The sequence below is a fragment of the Rhea americana genome, unplaced genomic scaffold (assembly GCF_003343005.1).
Source record: "Rhea americana isolate MKP2758 unplaced genomic scaffold, rheAme1 scaffold_52, whole genome shotgun sequence".
Classification (NCBI taxonomy): Eukaryota; Metazoa; Chordata; class Aves; order Rheiformes; family Rheidae; genus Rhea; species Rhea americana.
The window spans coordinates 3,382,736-3,407,749 of NW_028186668.1; the positions used below are offsets into that span (position 1 = coordinate 3,382,736).

Below are 25,014 nucleotides of genomic sequence, written 5' to 3' on the forward strand. Positions count from 1 at the left end.
TGGTAGTCTTTGTGATGTGCATTTCCTGTAGCACTGATGAAGCTGTGTGCAATAATGAAAAATAAACCAAAGAAAAGAATTGCTTATTTCTTACCCACTTACCCTGATTTTTTATACGTAAGCCAATCATTTTTTATGGACATAATTATAGTCCATAACTCTAGTTTAAGCTTGCAGTTTATTTATTAATATTTTATGATATAATCTTGAAATGGGTGGTTATTTTGTATTTGTTACCAAGTCAGAAGGTCTCAGATCTAGAAATGAGCTTATTTTTTTTTAAGTTCTCGACAGTAGCATGTTGCTAAGTGGGACTGTAAACACATTATTTCATTTTGCAAAGCTATTTTGYAAAGAACCACGTCTTTGGGAGTTTGATGGAGGCAAAAGACTCAGTAAATTGCCTGTATTTTGTATGCTGAAGTAGTCACAGCGTTTTTCTGTCACCTGTTTACTAACTGTTTTAGGCTCCAGATGAAACTCTTGTGGAATATTTTCAGATCTGCAGTTTCCCAACACTCTGACCTTGTGATGTGTCCTGCCAAACCCGAGAGGTTTTCATTTTCTACCTTTGCCAGTTTTGGTGCTCCCAAGRCCTGTGTTGAGTGAGCTCATCTCAATGACCTAAGAAGAAATTATCCACTTTATTATTGCTGGGATTATTTTCTGCYGTTTGAGTCAGTTCCCAGAGGCAGAAGTAGGCAGGGGTAGATGATGTGTATCACCTTTGGTGAATGAGGGARGGGCCTTTAGGCTGGCTGCTGGATCAGCTCATCTCATCTTGTGAAAACACTRCCTAACAATATGATTTCATTTGCCTCCACCCGGCCTATGCATTTGTGTCCTCTGTGGTTATGCAATTATGCAGTCATCAGTATTGATGGGCTGAAAACTAACTCTGATCCCTCCAAAAAATAATAATAAAAAAGACTTGCTGGTCTAGCTGAGTGTGCAGTGGCATGTGTGGGGAGAGCTGGCACGAGGGAAGAGTAGAGCATGCGGTGGAAAGCATGCCTTCCCCTTTTTGGCAGCAGCAACTACACCATAAAAACAGCATTTTCAAARAATGACATATTCCAGTTCATGTCATTAATTAAAATCTCCTTGAGAACAGAATTATGGTAGTTTAATAATTCCTACAAACCACATTTTTAAGGACTATCTGCCTTAATCTCCACATTTGCAAAAGAGTACCTCTTTGTGGATGAAACCATGGTTTACATGGTTAAGCCATGTGCAGAGTCTATAAGAAAGAATGTTACATAAAAAACACTGTATTAGTGGCTTAGAGACTGAAATGGGTGGGATTTATTTCTCCCTCCCCCCACCCCGAAACACAGAGATGCAGGAAGGGGAATGACTTTAAACGTTAATTTGTTCTGATGAAATCCTGACAAGATTGGCAGAATGAAATTACTTTTGGAGCCTGAAAAACATCCTTTGTGATACAGAATTCTTATTTTCTGGCCCACAAAGAAAACTACATAGCATACAAATATCAAAAATAACAACTCTTTGGGATGTAGTTCAAAGAGGGGGGATTCAAAATAAGGTCTTCACCCACTAAAACTTGAGGTAGAGAAAATGTCTCCATTTATGATCAGCAGTTTAGGTAATAAAAGTAGGAGAAGAAGGGAACTTAGTTCTGAATATTTATTTTTAATGGGCTCTGTCTGGATGAGGACAATTATATCCTTCAGTATTGGATTTCTGTATCTGAGAGCAGAAAGAAGTCCTTTGTTTTTTGTCATTCATCCATTTTTTGCAAGGTTATGAAAATTTGTGAGTGTTTCTCCACCCTCCCCCTCTCCTTCAGTGTTTTTCATCTTGCTTGGCAGTTGTTGTACAGCTCATTTAATCTATGTTACTTAATGTTCCGCTTCTACTTTTAATGGATATGCTGGGGACAGCAGTGCCTTCTAATAGTAGTTAACTTTCAAAATGGCATTGCCAGAACATAAGTCTTTTACAGTTATATAAATTAAATGAAGCAAAACCTTGAGTGAGGTGAAATAGGTACCACAGAACTATTCATAAAGGATGAATTTTAACTGGTTTGGATTGATTTTTGATTTTCAAAGTGTAAAAAARAGAAAAAGATTAAAGGGATGTGTATAAGTACTGTACATCTGTGCCTGATGTGCCTGTGTGTTTACTATGTGTGCAGCATTTAATAATGATGGTGTCAAGTCTTTCTGAATTTTATGGTCTGCTTTCATTTTAATGCTACCATTTAGCTAAATTTTCTTTTTCAGGCTGAATTTTTCTAGAACACATGATGGAAAATAATTGAACATTTTCAGAAGATACCGTGTAAATTGCCAGTATTTGAAAAGAAAWCTGATCAGTTTAAAATAGATCAGCTATATGTTTGAAGGCAGTAAGAAGTTTAAATGTACGGTGAAAAAAACATGCAGTTGAAAGATATTCTTAAGATAAGGAAAACACAAAAAGATGCATGGACAAGAAAGAGATGGTTTAGTCTCTTGACAGATCAACAAAAGTGAGAACAGATTTGAGACAAATTTATGGCCCTCCCATATGACAGATGTTGCAGAAGTGCAAGCTTCCAGGGAATTTGGACCTTCAAGTTCTGTGCCGGCCTTTCACAACTCCATTCATGTTTTTAAATAGAAATTAAAACCAGAATTTCCATAYGATGAAAGAAGTAGAACCAACTGTGTTCCTACAAAGAGAAGACTCTTGGCAGTAATTCTCCTGGATGGAGACCTTGTAAAGGTGTTCTTTATATCAGCTGACTGAAGAAAAGGGTGCAATACAGGGGTGAATTCCTCTGATAGTGTCTGGCGTTGTCACTATGCAATCGTGCTCCAGGAATGAACACTGATAGCATCAGTCTGTCAATGCTTTAATTCCAAGTGAAGAGGTTATAAAGGCAGTAAAGACCAAGGGGAAATGCACTGAATTTTCATACTTGAAGGAGCGCCAATATGCAGGATTGCTTTCTGCTTGCATTTAAAGGCCTGCTTTCATTTCAAAGAGGTTTTGATATGTGTAACTAGAAGTGGAATTTGGCTCCAGAATATCATTTTAAGAATTATGCTGCGTCAGTGATCTGACAATGCATTGTGGAATTGAATGCAATTCACTTAGCTATGGGCATGAAGATTAACTTTGAGCAATGATGTAAGTTATGAACACTGCTCTCAATCATTTTACTGAAAAAGCCAATAGGTCTCACGGGAATTCTACGAAATAAAATAAAACCAGTTAACTTTGATTTTGCTACCACATGAACTAATCAGATAATATTGACCTTCAGACACAGGCTCTCTTCTGGATTTCCCCTCCGCTCCTCTCCCCTCCCTTGTCTACAGAACTAAATATCCTCATCTTTCCTCTTGAGAAGGCCTTGATATTGTTCATAGTTAACATCATTATCAAAGGTCCTATGTTTCCAGGCCTACTCATTAAAATAGATGAGATGGGAAATGCTGGCATGATAGTTTTGCAAATGTTATCTCAGAGGTTTGCATTTATTATTAAAACTGTTAATGAAGATGATGAAGAATCAGGCTATTAACAGCTCAGAATTGGGTATATTGCTGCATTAATTCTTATTCCTCTTTTCTTTTATATTTCAGTGCTACGGCTGTTGAAGGATGGTGTTGACCCTCATACACTCATTTCCTCAGGAGGCTCCTTGCTGCATCTGGTAAGAGTGATTGAAGATTAGTGTTAGTGGCTGTGGRTAAATATGGTGGGATTCTGAGATGACTGGGCATATTAACAAAAATAAAGGCTTAGCAATAATTTTTTTTCTTCAGTGTCCTCCACAGTGATTGTGATTGCATCCAGCTATGCATGTCAAGTAAGTGGTGGTTTTCAAATTGATTATGAAAGGATGGATCATGTCACAGGAGTTGTTGTTAACAAAGTAGAATGAAATGTTTTATATATTAATTATCTACACAATAAGTAAAACCAAAAGAAATACTGCTTGATTCTACAGATAGAATAATACTATTCAAAGACTCATGAATCCTATATGAAAAATGCAGTGATGTAACATCCTACTTTTGTTTTTGTGTATATTTTCTTACATTGCTTTCCTACGTAGACATGTTTTATACATTACATGCATTTACTTTATGATTATTTGAATATCAATTTACATTAAATAGCTGAGAGATAAAAGGAAACCCAGGTTGTTTATTTCAGTGACTAAAACAGAAACAATGTGTAAGGGCTTATGGGAGAAAAACTGACAGACAGCCAGGGAAAAAATACTGCAGAGGTAAAATTTTGCCTTTGCTGAAGAGAGTGGCAAAACTCATCATAAATTCCTAAGCCTTGTGATCCTGCATTTTGCTCTGTAACACTTCAGTTGCAGGTTTGCTCTCTGTTCAGTCTGAAACTCTCTTAAAATACTTGGATCCAAGTTTTTTGCATAATTTTCTGAAATAAATGTGTCTTCACAAATACAAGGACATAACTGATCTGTTCAAAAGTCTGCTAGCAGAGTGTTTCATTTTAGTTCAGTTTTTCTTAGTAGATCCACAAAACACAGAATCACAGGATGTTTGAGGTTGGGAGGGACCTCTGGAGATGATCTAGTCCAAACCCCTACTCAAGCAGAATTACCTACAGCATGTTAAACAGGATCACATCCAGGCAGGTTTTGAATATCTTGAGAGGAGACTCCACAACCTCTCTAGGCAACCTTTTCCAGTGCTCTGTCACTCTCACAGTAAAGAAGTTTTCCTCTAAAAGTTCAGCTRGAACTTCCTGTGTTTCAGGTTGTGCCCATTGCCTCTTGTCCTGTCACTGGGCACCACTAGAAAGAGTCCAGCTCCATGCTCTTGACACCCTCCCTTGACAGAGCAATTTATTGATCAAAAAAGGATCCTGTAACATTACTGKAATGCAGCGCTCCTGGAACCATACTCTTGCAATATGTAGCCATTTCCTTGTGTAATGAGTCTCTGCTCTCCATCTTCTGTGGTGATGCTGKTTACCAAGGACTTTGGGAAATACAGACCTATATAAGGGGAGGCTGCAGTAATGAGGTACAGCTGAGAAACTTAAGTTTTCTTGTCTATTCTCAAACTCTTTATCCTTTGTGAAGGTGCTGAACCAATCACTCTTTAAAAAATGCAGTCYGTATAAGGTGTTATCTTTGAGACTCCCAAAACTGAGACATTCCAAATCTTACCTTATGGTGAAAGCCCTAGGAGACAACATGGGTCTTCAGTGTGGCTGATGTGCCATCTGTCCCATTGACATTTTATAATAAAAGAGAAAAAAATAATCCATCTTTAGGGATTTTAGCTTGCTTTGTCTAATTCAACTGATATGCACTTTTTAATTGCAGATTTTAGTGAACAGTGTCTTTTCAGGTTTCATGTTCTTCTGTATCATGCCTCATTAGTCTAGCRCATTCAGTATCTCTCCATTGGGACTGGCTACTTCACAGTCACACGTACACTTCAAAAGGAGGGAAAACTCCCTGCAGTAACAAAAGTGCTATACAAAGCAGTGTATAACCTACTGCCTCAGTTTAGTTGCTTGTAAGCATTCTTAATTCATATAAAGCAAAATGCTTGTCCTGTTAGAGACAGGGGCAAAATGCTAATTCATTTCAATGAAACCTGAATTTGGCCCCCATGTAGGAGTAGTGCAAACAGAAGAGGGTAGTCATGATGAAGGAAAAAGATAAACCAAGTTTCTTTTTCAGCAAGAACTCAAAATAGTAATTTGACAAACTTTTTTTTAAGCTCCATTGTGTGTAYTGGTTTTATCACTGTAATTCTATGCAAGCTACTTCTTGAAGGAGGAGTCTGATCGGTGTTAGTTCTTTCTGGTTATAGGGTAAATCTTTTTGCTCCAGAATGAATAGAAAATATATTTATTYTCACATTTCATTCAGTCAAAAAAAMCAGATTCCTAATATATTTTTTCCTTCTCCCTTTTCCATATTCTTCCTGAATATGATATGCTTCTACAAAAAATGAATGTAACAGTGCTTAATAAGGACTCTGTCCCTGTCTTTGCAGATAGTAGCCCAGTATGCTTGAATCTCATGTAGGCTATGGAAGCTTCAAAGGTGCTCACTGAACTCTCATTAAAATCCATAAAAGGAGAAACAGCAAAATCCAGTACTTGTCTAAGTTGCTCATTCAGTAGGAGGCACAATAATATAATACCACCTCACCCAGGCAATCAACCCACCCTAGCAACAAAGTGGACAAGTGGTAATTTTCTCCTGCAACTTTGACTGAGGTTTCTGAATTAYTTCACAAAGGCCATTAAACAAGAATCAAGGAGCAGCAGTATACTGCTACTGCAAATCTAGACTATTTTTCAAACTAGTAGCTAATTACAAAAGGCTTTATATCTATTATTCCTACATGAAATGATACAATGAYATTTGTCATTTGTTTTGTATGGATGCTCTATAGAAAGTCTTTTTTTCAACGCCAACTTGTTATGGTTATGTTGTTTAACCATATGTTGAAAATGTGATTGATATGAGCTTGTGCTGACCTRTATTAGAAAATGTCTTATCTCTGATTTGTTAAAATTTGAACATTGAATAACTCAGTGTATGCTGAACAATGATACTGATACAACCAAAACTTCTGTCTGTTTCTAGAGGTATCAGATAAGTTACAAACTAGACAAAGTTCATTACATTAGAACTTAATTTCTGTTCTGTAATTTAATAGCCAACATATTTGGAAATTATTTAAGGCAGGGCTGCTCTTCACCTCCTAGAGTTTAATTTTCATTTTCGCAGGTGTCTATGTTACATCTGGGATAATGAGCCCAGTAATATGTGCAGTGTGTGTTCAGCTGAGTAACTCTGTTATGTTTTAACTTCCCAGTGGAAGATCCACTTAAGTGAGATCCACTTAAGTGAGATCCAGTTAAGTACTCTTCCTTCTTCCTCTTTTACTCCAATGTCCTGGCTTCTACACCAAATTAATATGAGTGAGCAAACTGGATGGAAGCCATGGTGAATTTCCATATGTGATATAGACAATTATGTGACCCTAATTTGCAAATTATCTGCAAATTTCATTATATTTATGCTCTCAGTGTATATGTGTGTTTTCTGGGACAGAAAAATGTAACCATGGTTTTATATATGGGACAAGGCATAGAGATTAAGAATGATATTCAAAGCATCTAAGTGTCCAGTATAGAAATTTAGGCTCCCTGAAGCCTCCCTCTGGTGGGGAAAGAGAGAGGGTCTTTCTACAAATGGTTACTGTGAGTATATATTAGACTAGACTTAGGATCTTAACTTAGGTTCTCTAATTGTCCTTGAAATTATCATCCATGAGCAAATACATAAAACATCAAAGGTATGAGAGAGTACTAAGTTTGAAACTATGGCAAAGCTAGTTCTTTGGCAAAAATAGTGACCTCAGTCATCGAAATGAAGCAAAGTACACACGCTCATGCTCACACACACTAGTTTGCAGTGTCAGAGACCTGAATGGGGATCAGTATAATATCAGTATAAAAAAGGCATATRTTATTGTTACAAACTGCATAAAAGGGAGGAGTTCGTATATGTGTGGACATGTGTATATGTGGTGTGCATATATGTAGACCCGTCTACTCACAGTGTGTTCATTCAGTGCCAGTGCGCTGATTTGGAATGACAGTATTGATCTGGAAGAAAATCTCACCTTCACTGTAGCTTTCAGCAGATTTCACATAGTGTTGTTTCACAGGGAATAAGGGACCCTGTRAGTCTTGCACATGGAACCTCTAGTCTGCACAAAGCTATTTCTATGGACTCATCAGCTGTTGTCCCTTACAAACAGCTATTTAAACTACAGTTTGTGATCTGCTCAATTTAAATGGTAAATGGGGCAAAAAGRTAAAAAAGAAAAAAGAAAAAGAAAAAAATGTATATAATAAATTCAGTTGTCCCCTGAGTCTCTAATCTCCTCTTCTTTCTTCTAGTGTGCCCGCTATGATAATGCATTTGCTGCAGAAATTCTAATTGATAGAGGAGTTAATGTAAATCATCAAGATGAGGATTTTTGGACATCAATGCATGTAGCCTGTGCGTGTGATAATCCTGATATTGTCCTGCTACTGCTACTAGTAAGTAAAACAATACAATGCATTGTGTACTTGAAAAGGAAGCAGAATTTAACACCATACGTTCTGAAACTGCTGTATGAATKCAATATATAACTAATCGTATCAGTAAAAGCATATATTATATTTCTTTGTTTTCTTAACATTTTGGAGGGTTCTGATTTTTTTTAGAAGGCATATAGTAGGGCATATTTAGGTCTCTAAAGTGAATACAGTATAAATGTCATGCCAAGTCTCCTCTGTCTCTTCCCTGTAGTCATGAGCTTATATCTCTGATAAGCATTCAGTCCCAAATGGGATATTCAGATAATTTCCTTTCTCTTCTCCTTGTCACTTTCTGTTAAGGGTTGAGTTGCCAGACAATCTTATCAAGAGCTGCTTCTTAAAAGCAAGTATACACTCAATTACACTCAGTATTCATAAAGAAGCAATTGTGAACGTGGCCAAAGTAAGGCCAATTTAAATTTTCTAAACGGCTTTTAATTTTTGAAGTAGAGAATACCCAATATAGTAAGAGTTAAGGCATTCAAGCCTTTGTAGAAAACAGCTTTTTCTTGTGCTTCCATGCCTAGGAACCCAGCCTTTAGTTTTAGTCTAGAATTTTAATGCAGCCGATTGTACCATTTTGTTTTATATACTGTTTAAAGCAATAGTGCAAAAATGGTTCACCATCTGACTTACTGTTTTCTAATCTATTTATATAATTTTAAACTGTGTATATGATTTTAATAAATCATTGCAAGTAGATCAGCATTTATTAGTGTACTCATAATGATATTTCCATGTTTTATGGGTAAAGATGAAGGGAGAAATATTTTTTCAAGACTATATATTTGATAATAGCTTTCATGGAATCACAGAATGGTTAAAGTTGGATGATATCTCTAGAGATTGTCTAGCCCAGTCTCCCTACTCAAAGCAGGGTCAACTAGAGCAGGTGGCTCAGGACCATGTCCAGTAAGGTTTTGAATTTCATCAGGCATATCACAACCTCTCTGGGCAATATGTTCCAGGGTTTGACCTCCTTTAGAGGGGAAAAAAAAAGTTTTTTTCCTTATTTTTAAAAAGAATTTCCTATATTTCAATTGCTGCTTACTGCCTTTTGTCCTTTCACTGAGCACTACTGAAAAGAGTCTGACTCCTGTTTTTTACTCYTCCATCTGGTATTTATACACATTCATGAGATCCCTCTAAGCCTTCTCTTCTCCAGGCTGAATATTCTCAGCTGTCTTTCATACTATGAGAGATGTGTCAGTTCCTTAATAATCKTTTTTTGGACCTTTGCAGGACTTGCTTCAGTAGGTCCATGTCTCTCTTGTATTGGGGAGCCCAGAGTTGGACCCAGCCCTCCAGATTTGGCCTCACTAGGGCTGAGTAGAAGGGGAGGATCACCTCCCTTGACCTACTGGCAATGCTTTCCCTAATATAGTGCAGGAAGCTATTGACCTTCTTCAGCATGAGGGGACATTGTTGGCTCATGGTCAACCTGTGGTCTACTAGGATGCCCAGTACCCTTTCTGCAAAGCTGCTTTCTAGRCTATCAGCTTCCAGCCTGCACTCGTGTGTGGGGATTATTCCTCCCCACCTGCATTTCCCTTTGTTGAATTTTATGAGGTTCTTGTTGGCTCATTTCTGCAGTGTTGTTGAGACCCCTCCAAATGGCAGTATAGCCATCTAGGATATCAGCCACCCCTCCCACTTTTCTGTCATCTACAAACTTCTGGAGCATGCACTCAATCCAATCATCCAGGTCTTTAGTGAAAGTCATTAACTGTATTGGCCCTCCTATCGGCCCCTGGGGTACTCACTAGTGACTGGCCTCCAGCTGTTCTTTGAGCTGCTGTTCACAACCCTTTGAGAGCAACTGTACAGCCGGTTTTCAGTCTATCCTACTGTCCGTTTTGTAGTTTGTACTTCATGAGCTTGTCTATGAGGATAGTATGGGGGACGATGTCAGAAGCCTTGCTAAAGTTGAGATAAACAGTATCTAAAGTTCTCCCCTCATTGACTGAGCTAGTCATCTCATTGTAGAAGGCTGTCGGGGTGGTTAAGCATGATTTAAATTCRTGCTGACTACTCCCAGGCACCTTCTTGTCCTTCCTGTGTTTGGAAATGGTTTCCAGGATTATTTGCTGCATCACCTTCCCAGGGAGCAAAGTGAGGCTGACTGGCCTGTRGTTCCCCCCATGTCTTCTTTCTTGGCCTTCTTTATGACAGGAGGGACATTTATTTTTTTTTTCCAGTCCTCAGGAACCCCTCTGATTGCCATGATCATTCAAAGATGATCAGATTTGGCCTCACACTGACATCAGCTAGTTCCATCAGCACTCTTGTGTGTATCCTATCAAGTTCTGTGTACTTAGTATGTTCAGTTTATTTAAATGTACCCTAACCTGAATTTTCTCCTCCAAAGGTAAGTCTTTCTTGCTCTAATTTTTCCAGCAGGTCTCAGGGACSTGGGTAGTTTTATAAGTAATTAGTAGCCTAATTTTAGTCTTGAAGGCTAGTTTTACAAGACCAAGGCAAAAAAGGTATTGAGCGCGTCAGTCTTTTCCAAGTTCTTTGTCACCAGGGCCTCTGCCTCATTCAGCAGTGACTCCACATTTCCCTACCTACTTTTGCTGCTGTAGAAACACTTACTGACTTTCACCCCTAGCAGATTCAACTGCTGGTGGGCTTTAGTATTCTTGACCTCATCCCTGCATGCTCAGACAGTGTCTCTGTATTCCTCCTGGGCCACCTGTCGCTGCTTTCACCTCTTGTATGCCTCCTTTCTACAGCTGAGTTTAGCCAGGAGCAACTTGTTCATCTGTGCAGGCTTCCTGCCACCTTTGCTTGGTTTCCTGCTTGTTGGGATGTACCATTCTTGGGCTTGGAAAATGCGATTCTTGAAAATCAACCAGCTCTTCTGGATCCCTCTTCTGTCCAGGACCATCTTGCAGGGGATTCTTCCAAGCAGATCCTTGAAGAAGCCAAAGTTTGCTCTCAAGAAATCCAGGGTTGTGGTCCTGCTCGTTGCTTATTCCTGCCTCTCATGATCCTGAATTCCGCTATCYTGTGGTCACTCCAGCCTCCACATCCCCATATAGTCTTTCCTGTTTGTAAGTATGAGGTCCAGCCAAACACCTCCCCTTGTTGGCTGCTCCATCACCTGTGTCAGGAAGTTACTGTCAATGCACTTCCAAAGGATTGCATTGCTTAGGAATAACTTTAGGCATCTGACCACCTTTAGTAATTTAGGATCCTAACTGTAATGCTCAGGTCTCTTACATAGTATACAAGAAAATTAAAAGCCTAAAAATGAGGCAGTATTTTGAATGGTAAGCTGTCTAGCTAGACAATAGGAAATACTAAATRAAAGGGTAAACCTAAGCTTTGTCCTTTTTAATAGCTGTCTAATTTGTTGTAAGGAAAGGTTAAGSATTGTATAAGGAAACATTGTTCTGGAACTATATGCCTACATTAGGTCAGTGATGGGAAGGGGAGCTTTTCTCAGTGTCATACTGGTTAGAGACCTCTTGGGCTTCTGAGGACTTGCGTCCAAATGTCTTCTCCTCTGCAGAAGAGTCAAATCCATATCTTCTCCTAGGAGAGTATTTTACTATRCTTTTGGGTAGGCTTCATAATACTGTTCCTTTCGTATGAATGCTCTGATGCTTAATTGCTAATTTTAAGTAAACAGCATACAAACTAGCATCCACTGAGATTAATGGGATAGTTTACATCTTAGAGCTATTGTTTCAGACTTTCTCAGTTACATGCAAGCTGCTGCTAAAATGTACAGATGTTCTCCCTTCTAACAAATATACTTCATTTTATAGAAAACAGAGTAAAGTTAAACTAAATTAGAAAATAAATCCAAAATAGAATATTTTATTCAGTTCAGAATTAGTAATGCTTTCCTTCSCTTCACCTCAATTCTGAATATCTAAATTTTGAACTTTATTTGAAGATGGGACAGGTAAGTCTTGAAGGTTTTCCTATAAGAAGACTCTTGTTCTATCACACCAAATCTGAAAGAATTTTTCAATGGAGGAATTCTTNAAAAAAAAAAAAAAAAAAAAAAAGTGTCCCTATAAACATAGGTTGTGTTCTTAAATTGTTATGAAACCTTTTATGAGAAGAATTTTTGTGATGTTCTTTTATGTTTTTTAATAACATAAATAAGACTGATTGCATTTAGAATCTCATAGGTCAAAGTCAGCATGTTGTATTAGACTTGAAAATTATATGTTGTGGAATATATAATATATTCAATTATAATGGCACCACCAGTGAATAGTCTCAGTATTCTTCAATAGTTGAGGGGATGATCATCTGACTTACTTCAGCACAGTGAATTATATGATTTTGAGTTAATAACTATGCTAATTATAATATAATGTCAGGTATCTGAAAGAAATACTCTGGCTACTACCTGACCTTCTGTAAATGGCAGGGGTGTCACTAAAACCTTAATATGGAATGTGGAATTACTCTTACTGTGTCTTCTGGTTGCTTTTTCCAGTATGTAACTTTTGCTTTAACCACTGAACTGTACCAAATCTGTCCAGATCACTTCTCATGATTTTGATGGCCTCTGGCTGTACCTGCTCTAGAAGGTTAAATAGCATCCAGGAACATTTTTGGACCACGATCATCTATTGTAGTAAACTTAGAATATTCTCTGGCATGACTGTGGCATGTGCCACCTAGTTCTCTTCCAGACAGTCTTCCAGCAGGTTCTGAAGTTAGAAAGTTCCAGGGACCAGTTTGCATCCAGTTGTTATGTTATCATTTACTGGAATAAATGAGGTTAGTTCCAGCTGTCTTCAATGCCTACAAAGTTCCCAGGCACATTTGATTTAGTGGCATAAATATAGCCTTTGTAATGTGTGGGTCTGTGTGGAATGTCAGTTTTCTCAACCTGTCTATTACAGTTGTAATTAGGCCCAGTAAATGTGAAATGTATTATATAAACTATTATTTTCTGTTTTTAGTGTTTAAAGTAGTATTACTTATTTAAACTGCAGCTGTCTCATATGTTTACTAGGAGTATCCTATTCTAAATATTGCAACAACTTTTGGCAAATCAAGAATAAAATTTCTGTAAGGTCTTTTAAATTAAGATCTTTTAAATTTTCTTGATCTGTACTATGTATATACTTTTGAAGTCAGTGCATCTGTTAGATTCTGTGTGAACCACAAAAGTGGTTAAAACTGAGAAGCTCATCTGTAACAACTGTTATATTGCTCAATGGGGAATTTTCAAAAATATTGAAAGCTATACTACTTTTGATGTTAATAGGAGCATTTAGGATTGTACTTGGGTGTGAATTTCCAAGAAGCTCAGTCCGGTAAAGACTCATTAAGTATTTTTATCCAGGGCTATATCTAGAATTATTTTTCATATCCTATTTTATTTGAGCATTGTTCAGTTTGCTCCTTGTTYATTACAAACACTCCTTTCCTGAAATTCTGAGTATCTTCTGATACATTGGGCTAAATAGGTCATCTTATGTATTAAAGTTTTCACTGAGTGGTATATCCATATGGATTTTTACAATACATGTTTGAATTTTATGTATTATTTGTAATAACTTCTGGCAAWTTTTTCCCACATTCTAAGTGGTCAGCACTTCTCAAGCTAGAGTTTCCTTGAATGCATAAATAATAACGTTATGCTTTCCCTTCAGGGAAGGGAATAATAAATAGAAAATTGTGGCAAAGAAAGGGAAATATTCTTAGGTAAGCAGTAGTTTTTGAACCATGACATTAATGCTGTATTTAATAATATTTCACTAAGTGAAAATGGAAATTGAGGTTGGAGGGAAGTATTTTTCACAGCCCTGAACTGTCTTTGCATGAGTATTTGATATTAGAAATTACTTTGCCTTGAGGTTGAAGTGTTTCATGGGCCATGTCTAATGTGTAGCATGGGTTTGGATAATGTTAATATGAGCTACAGGCAGCTTCTATTATGCCAAAAATTTTAGTTGGAAGAGTAAATAACACTTCATGTACCCTCAAGAATTACTTTTAGATTTGTATTTTTTCTGAAATGACTTTATAACCTAGACAGTCCTGTATTACCTGTTTTAAAGATGTGAGCTAAAAGATAACAGCAAGATCCTGAAATTGAAACCTGTGCAAGTTGATTCCTGCAAAAATGCCATGGAAGCCGGTGAAGGTTTTGTTCAATGAGGACTTTCCTTTCTACAAGGAAATCAGAATGAAAGAAGTATAGGTTATATATAAATCCTAGAAGACTATTTACGAAAGCTGAACTAAGCATGCCCCACTTCTGATTATATCCCACTTTTGGTGGTCTTCATGTTCCTCTGACTCAAACAAGATAGTGATTTATCGTTCATCAGCTGAGCTGGGGTTGGTAGCTCAGTATTTCTGTCCTCTGCTAGAAAGCAAAGACAAAGCAAAGCTTGTTAGCTGAAATCCCTTTCACTGAGAGCTAGGAGGGGCTGTGGTTGTCTGTAATATGATAATCTGCTATCACATCCAAATTAAATGGTGATTAGCATTGCAGGCATCATTCGTAGAATCAGTGCAGGATGGAGTGCTTGAACCTTTTTTTTTCCTCCAAACTCAACCTTTTACTCAAGGTACAATAGCATTCCAGGGAAGGAGTTTGCATCTCCTCCATTTTGTAGATGTCAGCAAGGGAGGGCACTGGACAGTACAACCAGGAAATATATCCCATATCTGCTAAAACAGTCAGCCACTGAAGAACTTGCCCYGGGGCAGCTGCTAGCACATGAGGAAATACAGAGATCAAGGTAATCCTTAGAGGTCTGGTTGCCATACATGCTAATGGGGTGGAAAAGGTCAGATTCATAAATCGTTGTCTGGCAGCATTGAGGCTGGAGGTTTTCTCCTTGGGGTAGGGGACTGCTTCTGTAAAAGTTGTATTCAGAAAGCTTCTGTAGCAGGTTGAGGAGAGTGCTGAAGCTCCGTTCACTTAAGACCAAAGATGTATAGGCTTGTATACCTTTGTGCCCAAATGAAACCTCCAAGAGGGCGTGAAAGCAACCAGCTGTTATTAGAAGTGTTTGCTCTATCTTGTCTYGCTGCCTTTTGAACTGAGCACTCAGAACTGGACCTATTAAGAGCAGTTCTGTCCCACTGTGCTGCATGCCTTTTCCATCATCTCTGGGCACATTGCAAAATTGCATTTTGCGTGAGCTTTCTTCCATATTTTTTATATGRAATTGAAACACCAGATCCTAAAATTTATTATTTTAATATCTAAAGTTGTTTATCCTATAGAAAATGCTAACTGACTGTTCCAGAAATGCTTTGCCCATGCTTTGTTAGCTGAAGGAAAGTGTTCAGTCCATTCTGCACCACTTTAAGTGGCTGTATCTTTAAATTTCTACCCTTGGCTTACAGTATAATTGTTCCTTCGCAGTGTACACTTTCTAGCTTCATGTATTTTTCTGTTTGACACTTAAGAGGAGCCAACCTTCACTTGTGTATTAATCAAATTATCTGGTGCAAATCAGATCTGACCAAATTCTTCTGATAGAGTAACATTAGTACTGTTGGRATTTAGTGAATTAACCTCAGCTACTTAAACAATAGGAAATGTAAATAAATATCACTTTGAAGAATCTTATTTTTTTCTTTTTCTGTTCATTTTTATTCATTTTGACAGTTTTATTTGTTGTTATGAATTCTTTGTTGTAAGAATTAGCACTGGATCATTAAAACAGACAAAGGAGGTCAAGCTGTCTGGCTGTCCTCCTCTCCTATATCCCCTCCACCTCAAAAGCATTTGCAAATTAAATAGAAAAAATATAACTGATAAATTTCTGACTCATATCTATGTAATTCCATGATATATTTAGTTGGATCCTGGCACACTATTTTCTCCCTATTTCTGAAACATAGTGTTTAGGTATCACAGTCATATTAAGCTCCTATGTTTAGTTACTTTTCTCAAGATAACTGTGATTGTGTTTTGACTGTAGATAACTGTGTTTGTATTATGAACTCTTTTTGGCCTGCTGTTACTCCTTAATGTCACAGTGTGTCACAGATAATTCATCATTGGGCTTTATCAGTGAATATACACATAATAGGTTGATGGTAATGCATTTTCTTTTTTAATACAGTAGGTTTTGGTTTTGGGGAAGTTTCTTCCACACCCTTAAAAGAGACATGGAGTTTCTTAAGTTGACTGAGCTAAAGTTAAGAGCAGCAGAAAAAATAAAGCAAGTGAGAATGCATGTTTATAGATTTTGCCATCATCAGGATGCACATTTTAGTGGGCAACATGAGTAATGTTTTCCTCTCTATATAGTGCCAGATCTTATTGAATAAAACTAGGAATACTAGACTGCGTTCTAATGTTCGCACAATGCATTGCACAGTGGAGATTTATTCCTTCATTCTCCTTTTAAGAACTTAGGGAGATCAGTGCTTAGCAGTGTGCAAAAGGGAGGCAGTATGCTTGAATCATTTGTTGGATATACAGTCACCAACAGTAGATGAATAGTGTTGGCTAGAATACTTTAACAGCATAAGGCTATCCACCACTGAGTTTATTTGGGCATTTTAAAATGTACTCAGTGGTCAGGATGTCTTCCGAATATACTGATCCTACTCTGCAAATTGTTTTATGCCCTGAGAATCAACCATATGACTTATCACTAACAGAGCATTCAGAAGTGAATGGGAGAAATACAGAGAAGAGCAGGTACTTTTAATCAGTCTGAAATGATTTATAGAGAAGACTTTAATAAATAAAATTTCCTCAGTTTAGAAGATTATTTCTGTAAAAAATATATCATCACATTACAGATCTTGCGCTATTTCATATAAAGACATTTTAAAAAGAGTTTAATACGGTTAATCATCTCTAAGTGGTTATGTGTTTTTGGAGTTAAGTTTTAGAAATGTTAGACCCAATTGATTTATTTACATTCATGACTGTCCCCTTTGTAGGCTGAAATGGAAAAGAGGTTTTCATTCATACTGTATTTTTTTTTAACTAAGTAGATTAGATGTATCAAATAACTTCAAGGCCTACTTCTCACCAAGATCTAGACTAAACTTGCAAGACTTTTTACTAGACATAGAAGGCTGTGAATAAAGTAGCAAGAAATATTGCATAAACATTTTAGGCAAAAATGATTAATGCTGGTGAAATGTGAAAAGTGTAATCAAACTCTGTGTTGTGGCTCCAGCTTGGGACTTGATTTATTTGGGGTTTTTTGATTGTTTTGTTTTGTTTTATTTTTGTATAAACCACATAGTTTTCTATCATCATTATCAGCTGTATCTGTTCCTGCTGTGGCCTGTTGYCTTCAAACTGCAGGTCTGTGATGTCTCTTTCAAAGACTCTTCTAAGTCCTTCTGTGAGGTCTCTAGTATGTCCATGTTACCTAGAAGCTTCCTCCTTTGTCCTTATTTTCAAAGGCTCTCAAAGTACTGCTGCAGATGTTTAGAAGTCTTTTGGAGCAAAGGACTCGGGTGTGCCAGCACGATTAAGAAAAGAAGCAGAGTGTGGAAAGAGCCTGGAGTGCACTAGGGAAGAGAGGAAGTAGAAGGTGGATTTCACAGTCTCCATCACCCTAAGCAAAGTATCAGAAAGGCAGTATTTAAGGCCCTGCAACAGTAGATGTGGCTTCTCATCTCTCAGTTTGTGCTTGAGATAGCTTTATGGGCCTGTACATGGGAGGCTCTAGCGAAGATCTGTATTACACTTGTATAAGTGGATGGAGGTACTTTGGATGGTACTCTGAACTGGCGCTAAGTAAAACCTCTCATCTCTGTGTGAGCAATAGAGCTGTGTCTGTATACTTGTGGCCTCCAAAGGAATATGAACATTATTTGGAAGGACAAGAATTTCCCCACACTTTGCTTTATTTTTCCTCATTTTGATGTAATAAGAAAGACTTAAATTTGTAATTTGTAAATCGTATGTATTATTTCTTAATCTTCTCACTCGTCAGAGTGGATTTTCAATGCATAGTCAGACAATCAGTAGAATAATATTTGACCTTTTACGGAACTCCAGCTTTCTCTGTATTGAAACTTACTGATTCTGCAAAAGGTTCATTACATACTGCTTAAAGGAAAGAATACAGAAGCAACTACAGAGGATATGCCRTTAAACAGAACATGATTATGCTAGTTCAAGCTTGGCCATCTGAACAATTTCTCTTGCAAAACATACAGTAAAGCAAGTGCTAGGTAATTTCTCATGACTTTATCYGTAAGCCTGGTGCTTTTAAATGAAATACTGGGCTATTGAAGAAGGCAGGACATCATCTTATGGATTTCTTTCTAGGTATATTGGAATATTATCTATGAAACTGCCATGAGCTATGCTGACTCTGATTAGCTTGTGTGAGCTGAAAGGATTCTATTTTTCTTTGGGGCTTTAGGAAATACTTTATAAAAAAGCCCTCCAGCAACATTGCCACATTTTTGCCTGACAGGATAAAAACTATATTCAATTAGCCAAATTTGACTTTATTAGTTACTTCACTGTTGTCCGTTTTAGCCCTTTGGGGAATGGCATTTTATATTTTYTGTAGGATGCCTACTTTTGCTTTTGAGTTAGAAGCTCTTTTGTATGTAGGTCTTACAAAACAGATACAGGAATAGATTTACTGGAAATAGCTAAAGAGATTTACTAGTGGGAGTAGGAAAGAAATCTTAAGGGGGGTGTAACTGTTTTTTCTCCTTTTCCAYGCACTTGATATGGCCTGTATTTCAGGTCATGTAATCAGAGAACAGTCTCATAATTATTCTGCCCTTGTTCTTTGCAGCTGCGTCAGACTGTTTTAGCAAACAGAGATGAAYGCAATGTTATTAGCTTTAGGATTTAATGAAAGATTTTTATCTTTCATAGTTTCAGAAATAATTAAACCAGGATAAGCAATTGTTTCCTCAAAAGAAAGTAATTTTGCCCTTCCACTTATTCCTGCCCAATGTTTCTTGCTCTTTTGTGTTATTGTAAGAAAGAACAGTAAAGTGGAGAGAATGAGTAGCACTGGGAGGCAGAGAGGAGACTGTGGATGTCAATTCAAAGTATAAATGAAAGTACAGCCTAAAAGAAAAATGACTATTTTTGTATGATCTTCTCTTGTTGTAGAGATAGCTGAAAATATCTAGTAATTATAAAAGGCTTTCAATTGAAGTCTTTTGTATGAAAAGCTATGGATACATATTTAAATATTTTGTTGAGCATAGGAGGGACCATCCACAAAGTGTGTACTCCCTGCCTGGCTTACTGCCCTTAATCATTGCTAACAGAGAAATAAATGCTGGCTGAGCTAGGATAGATGAATCCAGGTGAGGGCTAATAAAAAGTTGTAAACACCATATGGCAATTCTTAGGGGAAGCTGTAGAAATAGTATTCTTTCTCCTTTAAGGCTGAGAGGAAGGGATGAAGCTAGATAGTGATGCAGCACTAAAAGTTGTACAAGGAGAGACAAGAAAAGGAGCTGAACTGGATACGGTGGCTTTGGAATGTACTTTGTCTTTTGAATGCTGTCATGAGAGCTATTTGTATATGAAATATTGCTTGGTGCTATGAATTTGTCAGAGGGAATCCAAGGGTTAGACATTCCTTGAACATGAAGTTCCTATGGAGATATGCAGAAACTGAAGAAGAGAAGAAAAAACAGGTTAAAGAAAAAAGATTCGCATAGAGCTGCCAACATGAAAACATAGACCAAGGAAGATGCTAAACAAGGCAGATGCTTATGTCAGAATATGGTCATAAAGAAAGTGGAAGAAGTGACCAGCTATTACTGAACAAGTAGATTTTAGGAAGGGATTTTTCTTAGACCTAAACAAAAGATGGACGTCAARATAAATAGCGGAGATAGTGTAAGGACTGTAACCTAGCAAAGAAATGAAGATAGTGTAATGAGAGGAGAAAAACCTCTTCTATAGGCAGAAAGAAAAACAACAGAATATGCACACAGCATGGAGAATGCGAGATCATGTGCTGTTTTCAGACATAAGATAATGATTTTATGTATAAAGAGTCTGTAAATGCCAATTGGCTAGAAATCACCAAGATGTCCATTGTCATCAGGAGGGGAATTGAATCTTTTGGGCTGAGACCTTACAAGGAAGAGTGTTGGAAAAGTGCCACCAGTAACACTTCTCCACAGTAATTTCTGGTGATATAAGATACTGTAGATTTTTTTTTTTTTTTTTTTTTTTGGAAAGAAAAGGATATTTCTACATGAACAATATATAAGAGATTTCTTTGCCTTTAAATTGCAAGAAAAAATTCGAGCTTGTTGGTCTGCAGTGGCATAGCAGTTGAGTTACTCAAACCAGTGCTAGTAACAAGATCTGTGTGATTTGGAGTCCTTTCTTAGAAGAATTCACAAGCCTGTCATCAGAGCCCATCCAGAAAATAAAAAATTCCTGGAGTTAAAAATGCTGACCTGAGATTGAATAGGATCTTGAGGAAAATAGAATATGCATAAATTGCTTTCACGTTGGAAAAAATAACACCATTGTTTTTGGCTGGAATGCATCAGGGCAATTATACCAAGCAGAGGACAGATGTGGAATTTTGGATTAGCTTCAGTGAAATTTTCTTGATCCTCAGAGAAAAAGGATGAAAGAATGACAAGATAATGAAAGTCAACATCTGGCTTTTTGATCTTCAGGAAGCAGGTTTGTGCTATGAAAAAAAAAGATCTAGGAATGTTCTACCACTGGGAGACACTTGAAGAAGGTGAGATTCAATCTTTCTGCCAGGTGGCCACTGTCTGAATCAGTGATACAGTTAATCTGTGAGAGGCTGTTATGGAATAGCTAGCAAATAGGAGGAAAAGTTTTAGCTAAATTAGAGAAGAAAAAAGCTGTCTGGTAATTGAAAACTTGGTAACCTGAAAAGAACGGGATAGGTTTTAAGAGAGAAACTCTGCGGGTGGGAGTTAATACTCTAGCTTCTTTAGGATTGGTTTTACTGTGCTATTTTACATGGAGTTTTCAGTGATAACCTTGGAGAAAAAACAGGAGTGTGATAATGAAATTTGTTGATGACACAAAGCTGAGATGCCTTGTCAATTCAGGTGAGGATTAGAATGTTGCACAGAAAGAATAGGATGTCCCCGAAGACTTGAGTTATACAAATGGGAGTGGAATTTAAGAGTACCAAGTACAAGGTCATGCTCTGAGCTCGCTGTAATAGGCATTTCTGTGATATACTCAGGAATCATCAGTTGGAAATAGCAAGGAAGGAGAAAGATCTGGGAGCTTTAGGCAGTTGTAAGATGATTATATGCTGGCAATATGCCGCTGCCAACAGGGAAAAGGGATTCTTGGCTTTATCAGAATGGAAACGTTTCCAGTAGAGAGGAGGAAAGAATTATTGCTCTTGGTGCAAGGCTCTGCAAAGACTGCCTGAAGTTAACTATGTACAGCCATGTTCAAGACTGCTAAATTGCACAGAGGAAAACTAAAATAATAAGCAGGGGAATAGAAAGCCAATCTTATGAGAAGATGCTAAAAATAACTCGCTTTTTTAACCTTAAAAAAAAAAAACAAAGGCCAAGAGAGAGATGCTGTGTAACTCTCTGTAAGTATATCAGGATAGAGGAGGAAGTAAGAAGAGCTGTTGAAGCCTGAGGTTACTGTTGGCTTGAAAATAAGTAAGTATAAAATGGCCAGGAATAAACTTATGATAGAAATTAAATTAATTTTTCTAGATGTTAGGAGACTTAGGCTGGGAAATAGCATTCCATGTAGGAGTAATAGGGATAAAAAAGCCCTAATTGGTTTTAAGATGGAGTTCAAATTTGTGAATGAGATTATATGTTCCGTATTTACCTGCGTTAGCAAGGTAGTGTCTCAGGAGATTCAGTCAAATACTACATTCCCACCTGGCATGTGTTCAGAGGGCTGTGCAGATATAATTATCCTGTTTGTGTCTTTGAAATAATAAACTTACATACAGAGGATATTTAAAAATGCTGTTCATCTGAGTTACAGCAAATAAAGCAAAAAAAATACTGACTAGTATATGAAAAGCAAATGCATATCAGACAAGCAGTATGAAATCAAGACCAAGACCAAAAAATTTTTCATTAAATGGAGGACACTTCTTCAGGAAAAGGAACCCCAAAACTACAAAAGTCAGATACAGAATCACTGGTAATAAGCTGAGAATTATATTTAGAGCTGAGAATTATATTTAGATCTGCAGTTAATTATTTGCCTCAGCAGTATTTGTAAGAGAAACTGCAGACTGGTGCATAAATCTGAATATTGTCTCAATAACAAGTATGAACAGGCAGACAAAATAGAAATATACCAAGCAATCTGGTTAGTCAAAAAAATGATTAAGGTGAGAATTACAAAGAGAAAATAAAAGTTATATAAGAGAATCATTCAGTGAAGTTCCTTTGAAATTATTAACAGTTCCTGTTGATTTCCTTATTCTTATTAGTTCCCCCCCCCCTTTTTTTACAAGAGCTATACAAATAAAAGAATATTTGAAAATATAAAGATGTGAATTTTGTCAGGTCTAATGATTAGAGCAGTAGTCTGGTGTATGGAAGACCTAGGATAGGAGGTGTAATGTAAGTCTGCGTTATCTGAGGCTCCACTTAGCTTAGGGTGCAGGTCAGCCTAATGTAAAACTACTTGAGAAAATAGACAAACTAGCTTGTGCTAAGTTCTGTGCTGCCCGGACAGGACAGTCAGCAGGACCTGAGCTGGTTGCAGCTAATTTGTCTACTCCTACAAGCTGCCATCTCTCTTGAAGTCTAGGGTGCTTAGCRGGAAGGAGATAGTTCTGGCAGTGTGCTGGGTTGAACAGCTTGTTTGAGTGTTAGTGTGCCATTGGTGTTAGAGCTAGTGGAGCAGGATGTACACATATATTATATTCTCTTATGGAAGTGATTACCTACCAACATTTGTCTTCCCCCTACTAGTAAAAGAAGGTTGTGTGTGCCYTTTGCTTTAGGCACTCCTGCAAAATATGAAATATTCAACAACAGACTAGACTCCTTCAGTTCCTTTTTATGCTCTCTTCTTCAATAATTAATCAAGTTATTAACAACCATAATAAGCCAAAACCATGTTTCCGGTGTTTGAGATCTCKTATGATCACCATTTTCTTGTGACTGAGAAAAATGGCTAGCTCACAGAAAATGACTGAGCCTTGCAGCATGTGCAAGACTCCAGTAAAACAAAGCTATATCAAGAATGGTAGATGTGATTTCCACGGTTTAGAAATTTTTTTAGAACCTCTATTGTCGGCTGCAGACCTTCTTTGAAATAAGTGGAGAGAGGGATATTCTTTGGGAGTARGGCTGTCCTGCAGTATTCAAAAAGATCTCCCTCCGCTCCAAAAAAAGAACTCAATTATATGGCTTTTTTGTGTGTTTTTGTTTGGGAGACAGTGGAATGAAATAGCTCTATCACGTATTTTGAAATGCATAATTTAGAACGGCTAGTGAACATGAAAAAGAGCCATCAAATGAATTTTCATGAATTCTGGAATTCATGAGTGAACTAGCAGGGGAAAATGCAGCACTGATACAATTTATCAATAGTTCAAGGGCAACCTGTATTGATATGCCATAAAGATTGATGTATAAAGTCATTGGAAAGAAAATTGCCACAGGAAAAACTAGCTTATGTATTGAAAGCAGATGGTTTTGGTAAATTATAACAATGCAGGGTTAGTGGAGGTAATAAATGAGGTGACCTGAGGATCAGTAAAAGGCTCATGTTTGCATGCATTTTTGAAGTCTCTTCAATTATAATAGGAAAAAAAGGAGAAAAATACTGACATCTCAAATTTGAAATAACTAGTATAAACTTTATGAGAAAAAGTAGGTAATTCAGTTCAATGCAAAACAGTGTGAGATAATGAGACTGGGATGCATAATGAAGCATGAGAATTAAAGACTTACACCAAAAAATAGTGGAGAGTTAAGGGAATTTTGGTCTTCTTTTTGATAAAGAGCTTAAACAAGATGTGGTTGCTGTTTSCAAGGAAGAAAGGCTAAGAGGATGTTGGAAAATGTAATGAAAAAGATTACTTTCTATAGGATTTATGAAAAACAGCTGCAGCGTCAACTATGTGAGGAACAAAGTTTATCAAATCATACTTGCCTTCGTTTCAAATGACTCATTAGGAACTATGATTTACAGCAAACTTTTTAAATATTGTACATAAGATCATTTTTTCCAAAATGTTAAAAAAGGGAAATATTTGTTGAATTAGAAAAAATAACRCAAGATTAATCATACTCCATTTGTTGGGAAGAAGGATGTTCATAAACATTATAAGGGTATTGGAGGTGGGAAAAGCTTTTGGAGCAACGAAGAAGATCAGAGGATCATTAGGGAATGATTATGGGCAAACGTTGCTGGGCCATGATAGGAACTAATCTTTCATGCCCATCACCTCATCATTTATTACTAAGATTATACTGTGTGAACACAACTGATTTAAAAAGAATTTGCCTGTTAAAATACATAGGTAATCCATGATCCACATAGCATTATGTCTTTAGGTGTTTTTGTTTTATGTTTTTCTAAAATTCTATCACTTTGTCGAACTATGTATTAAATAATTGACAGTATGTTATGCAGGTAGACCTATAATCTTATGGTTGATTAATATGTAAATTACAGCTGTGGGTTATGCTCCTATTGGTTGAATATATAGATATATGCTATCGTTTGTATGCARCTGAAGAGAAAATTTGGCATGGGATATTTTTCCACCAGGGTTGTTTTAGGATAGCACAATCCTGTGCAGAAGAATAGGGTTACTTTGTGTGGCTGGAAGTTTTTTATATATACTACACTTCATGCATCAACTAGGCATAGTAAAATAATGATGTAAGCTGTTTGCGAGTTGTCAAGCATACTCTAGCGTTCTGAGAAACCAATTTCTTTCTATGTAAAGATGACTGGCATACTAAACTTCCTAAATA

At 37.1% G+C, this 25,014-nt stretch overlaps 1 protein-coding gene across 1 annotated transcript in view; it reads left to right on the forward strand.

Moving 5' to 3' along the window:
- The window catches only part of MYO16 (myosin XVI), a 384,245-nt gene that overhangs the window by 125,096 nt on the left and 234,135 nt on the right, over nucleotides 1-25,014 (forward strand). Inside the window, exons 3-4 of the mRNA XM_085318127.1 lie at nucleotides 3,606-3,676; nucleotides 7,942-8,085. Of these exons, the coding sequence (XP_085174253.1) occupies nucleotides 3,606-3,676; nucleotides 7,942-8,085 (215 nt within the window). The remainder of the gene's footprint in view (nucleotides 1-3,605; nucleotides 3,677-7,941; nucleotides 8,086-25,014) is intronic.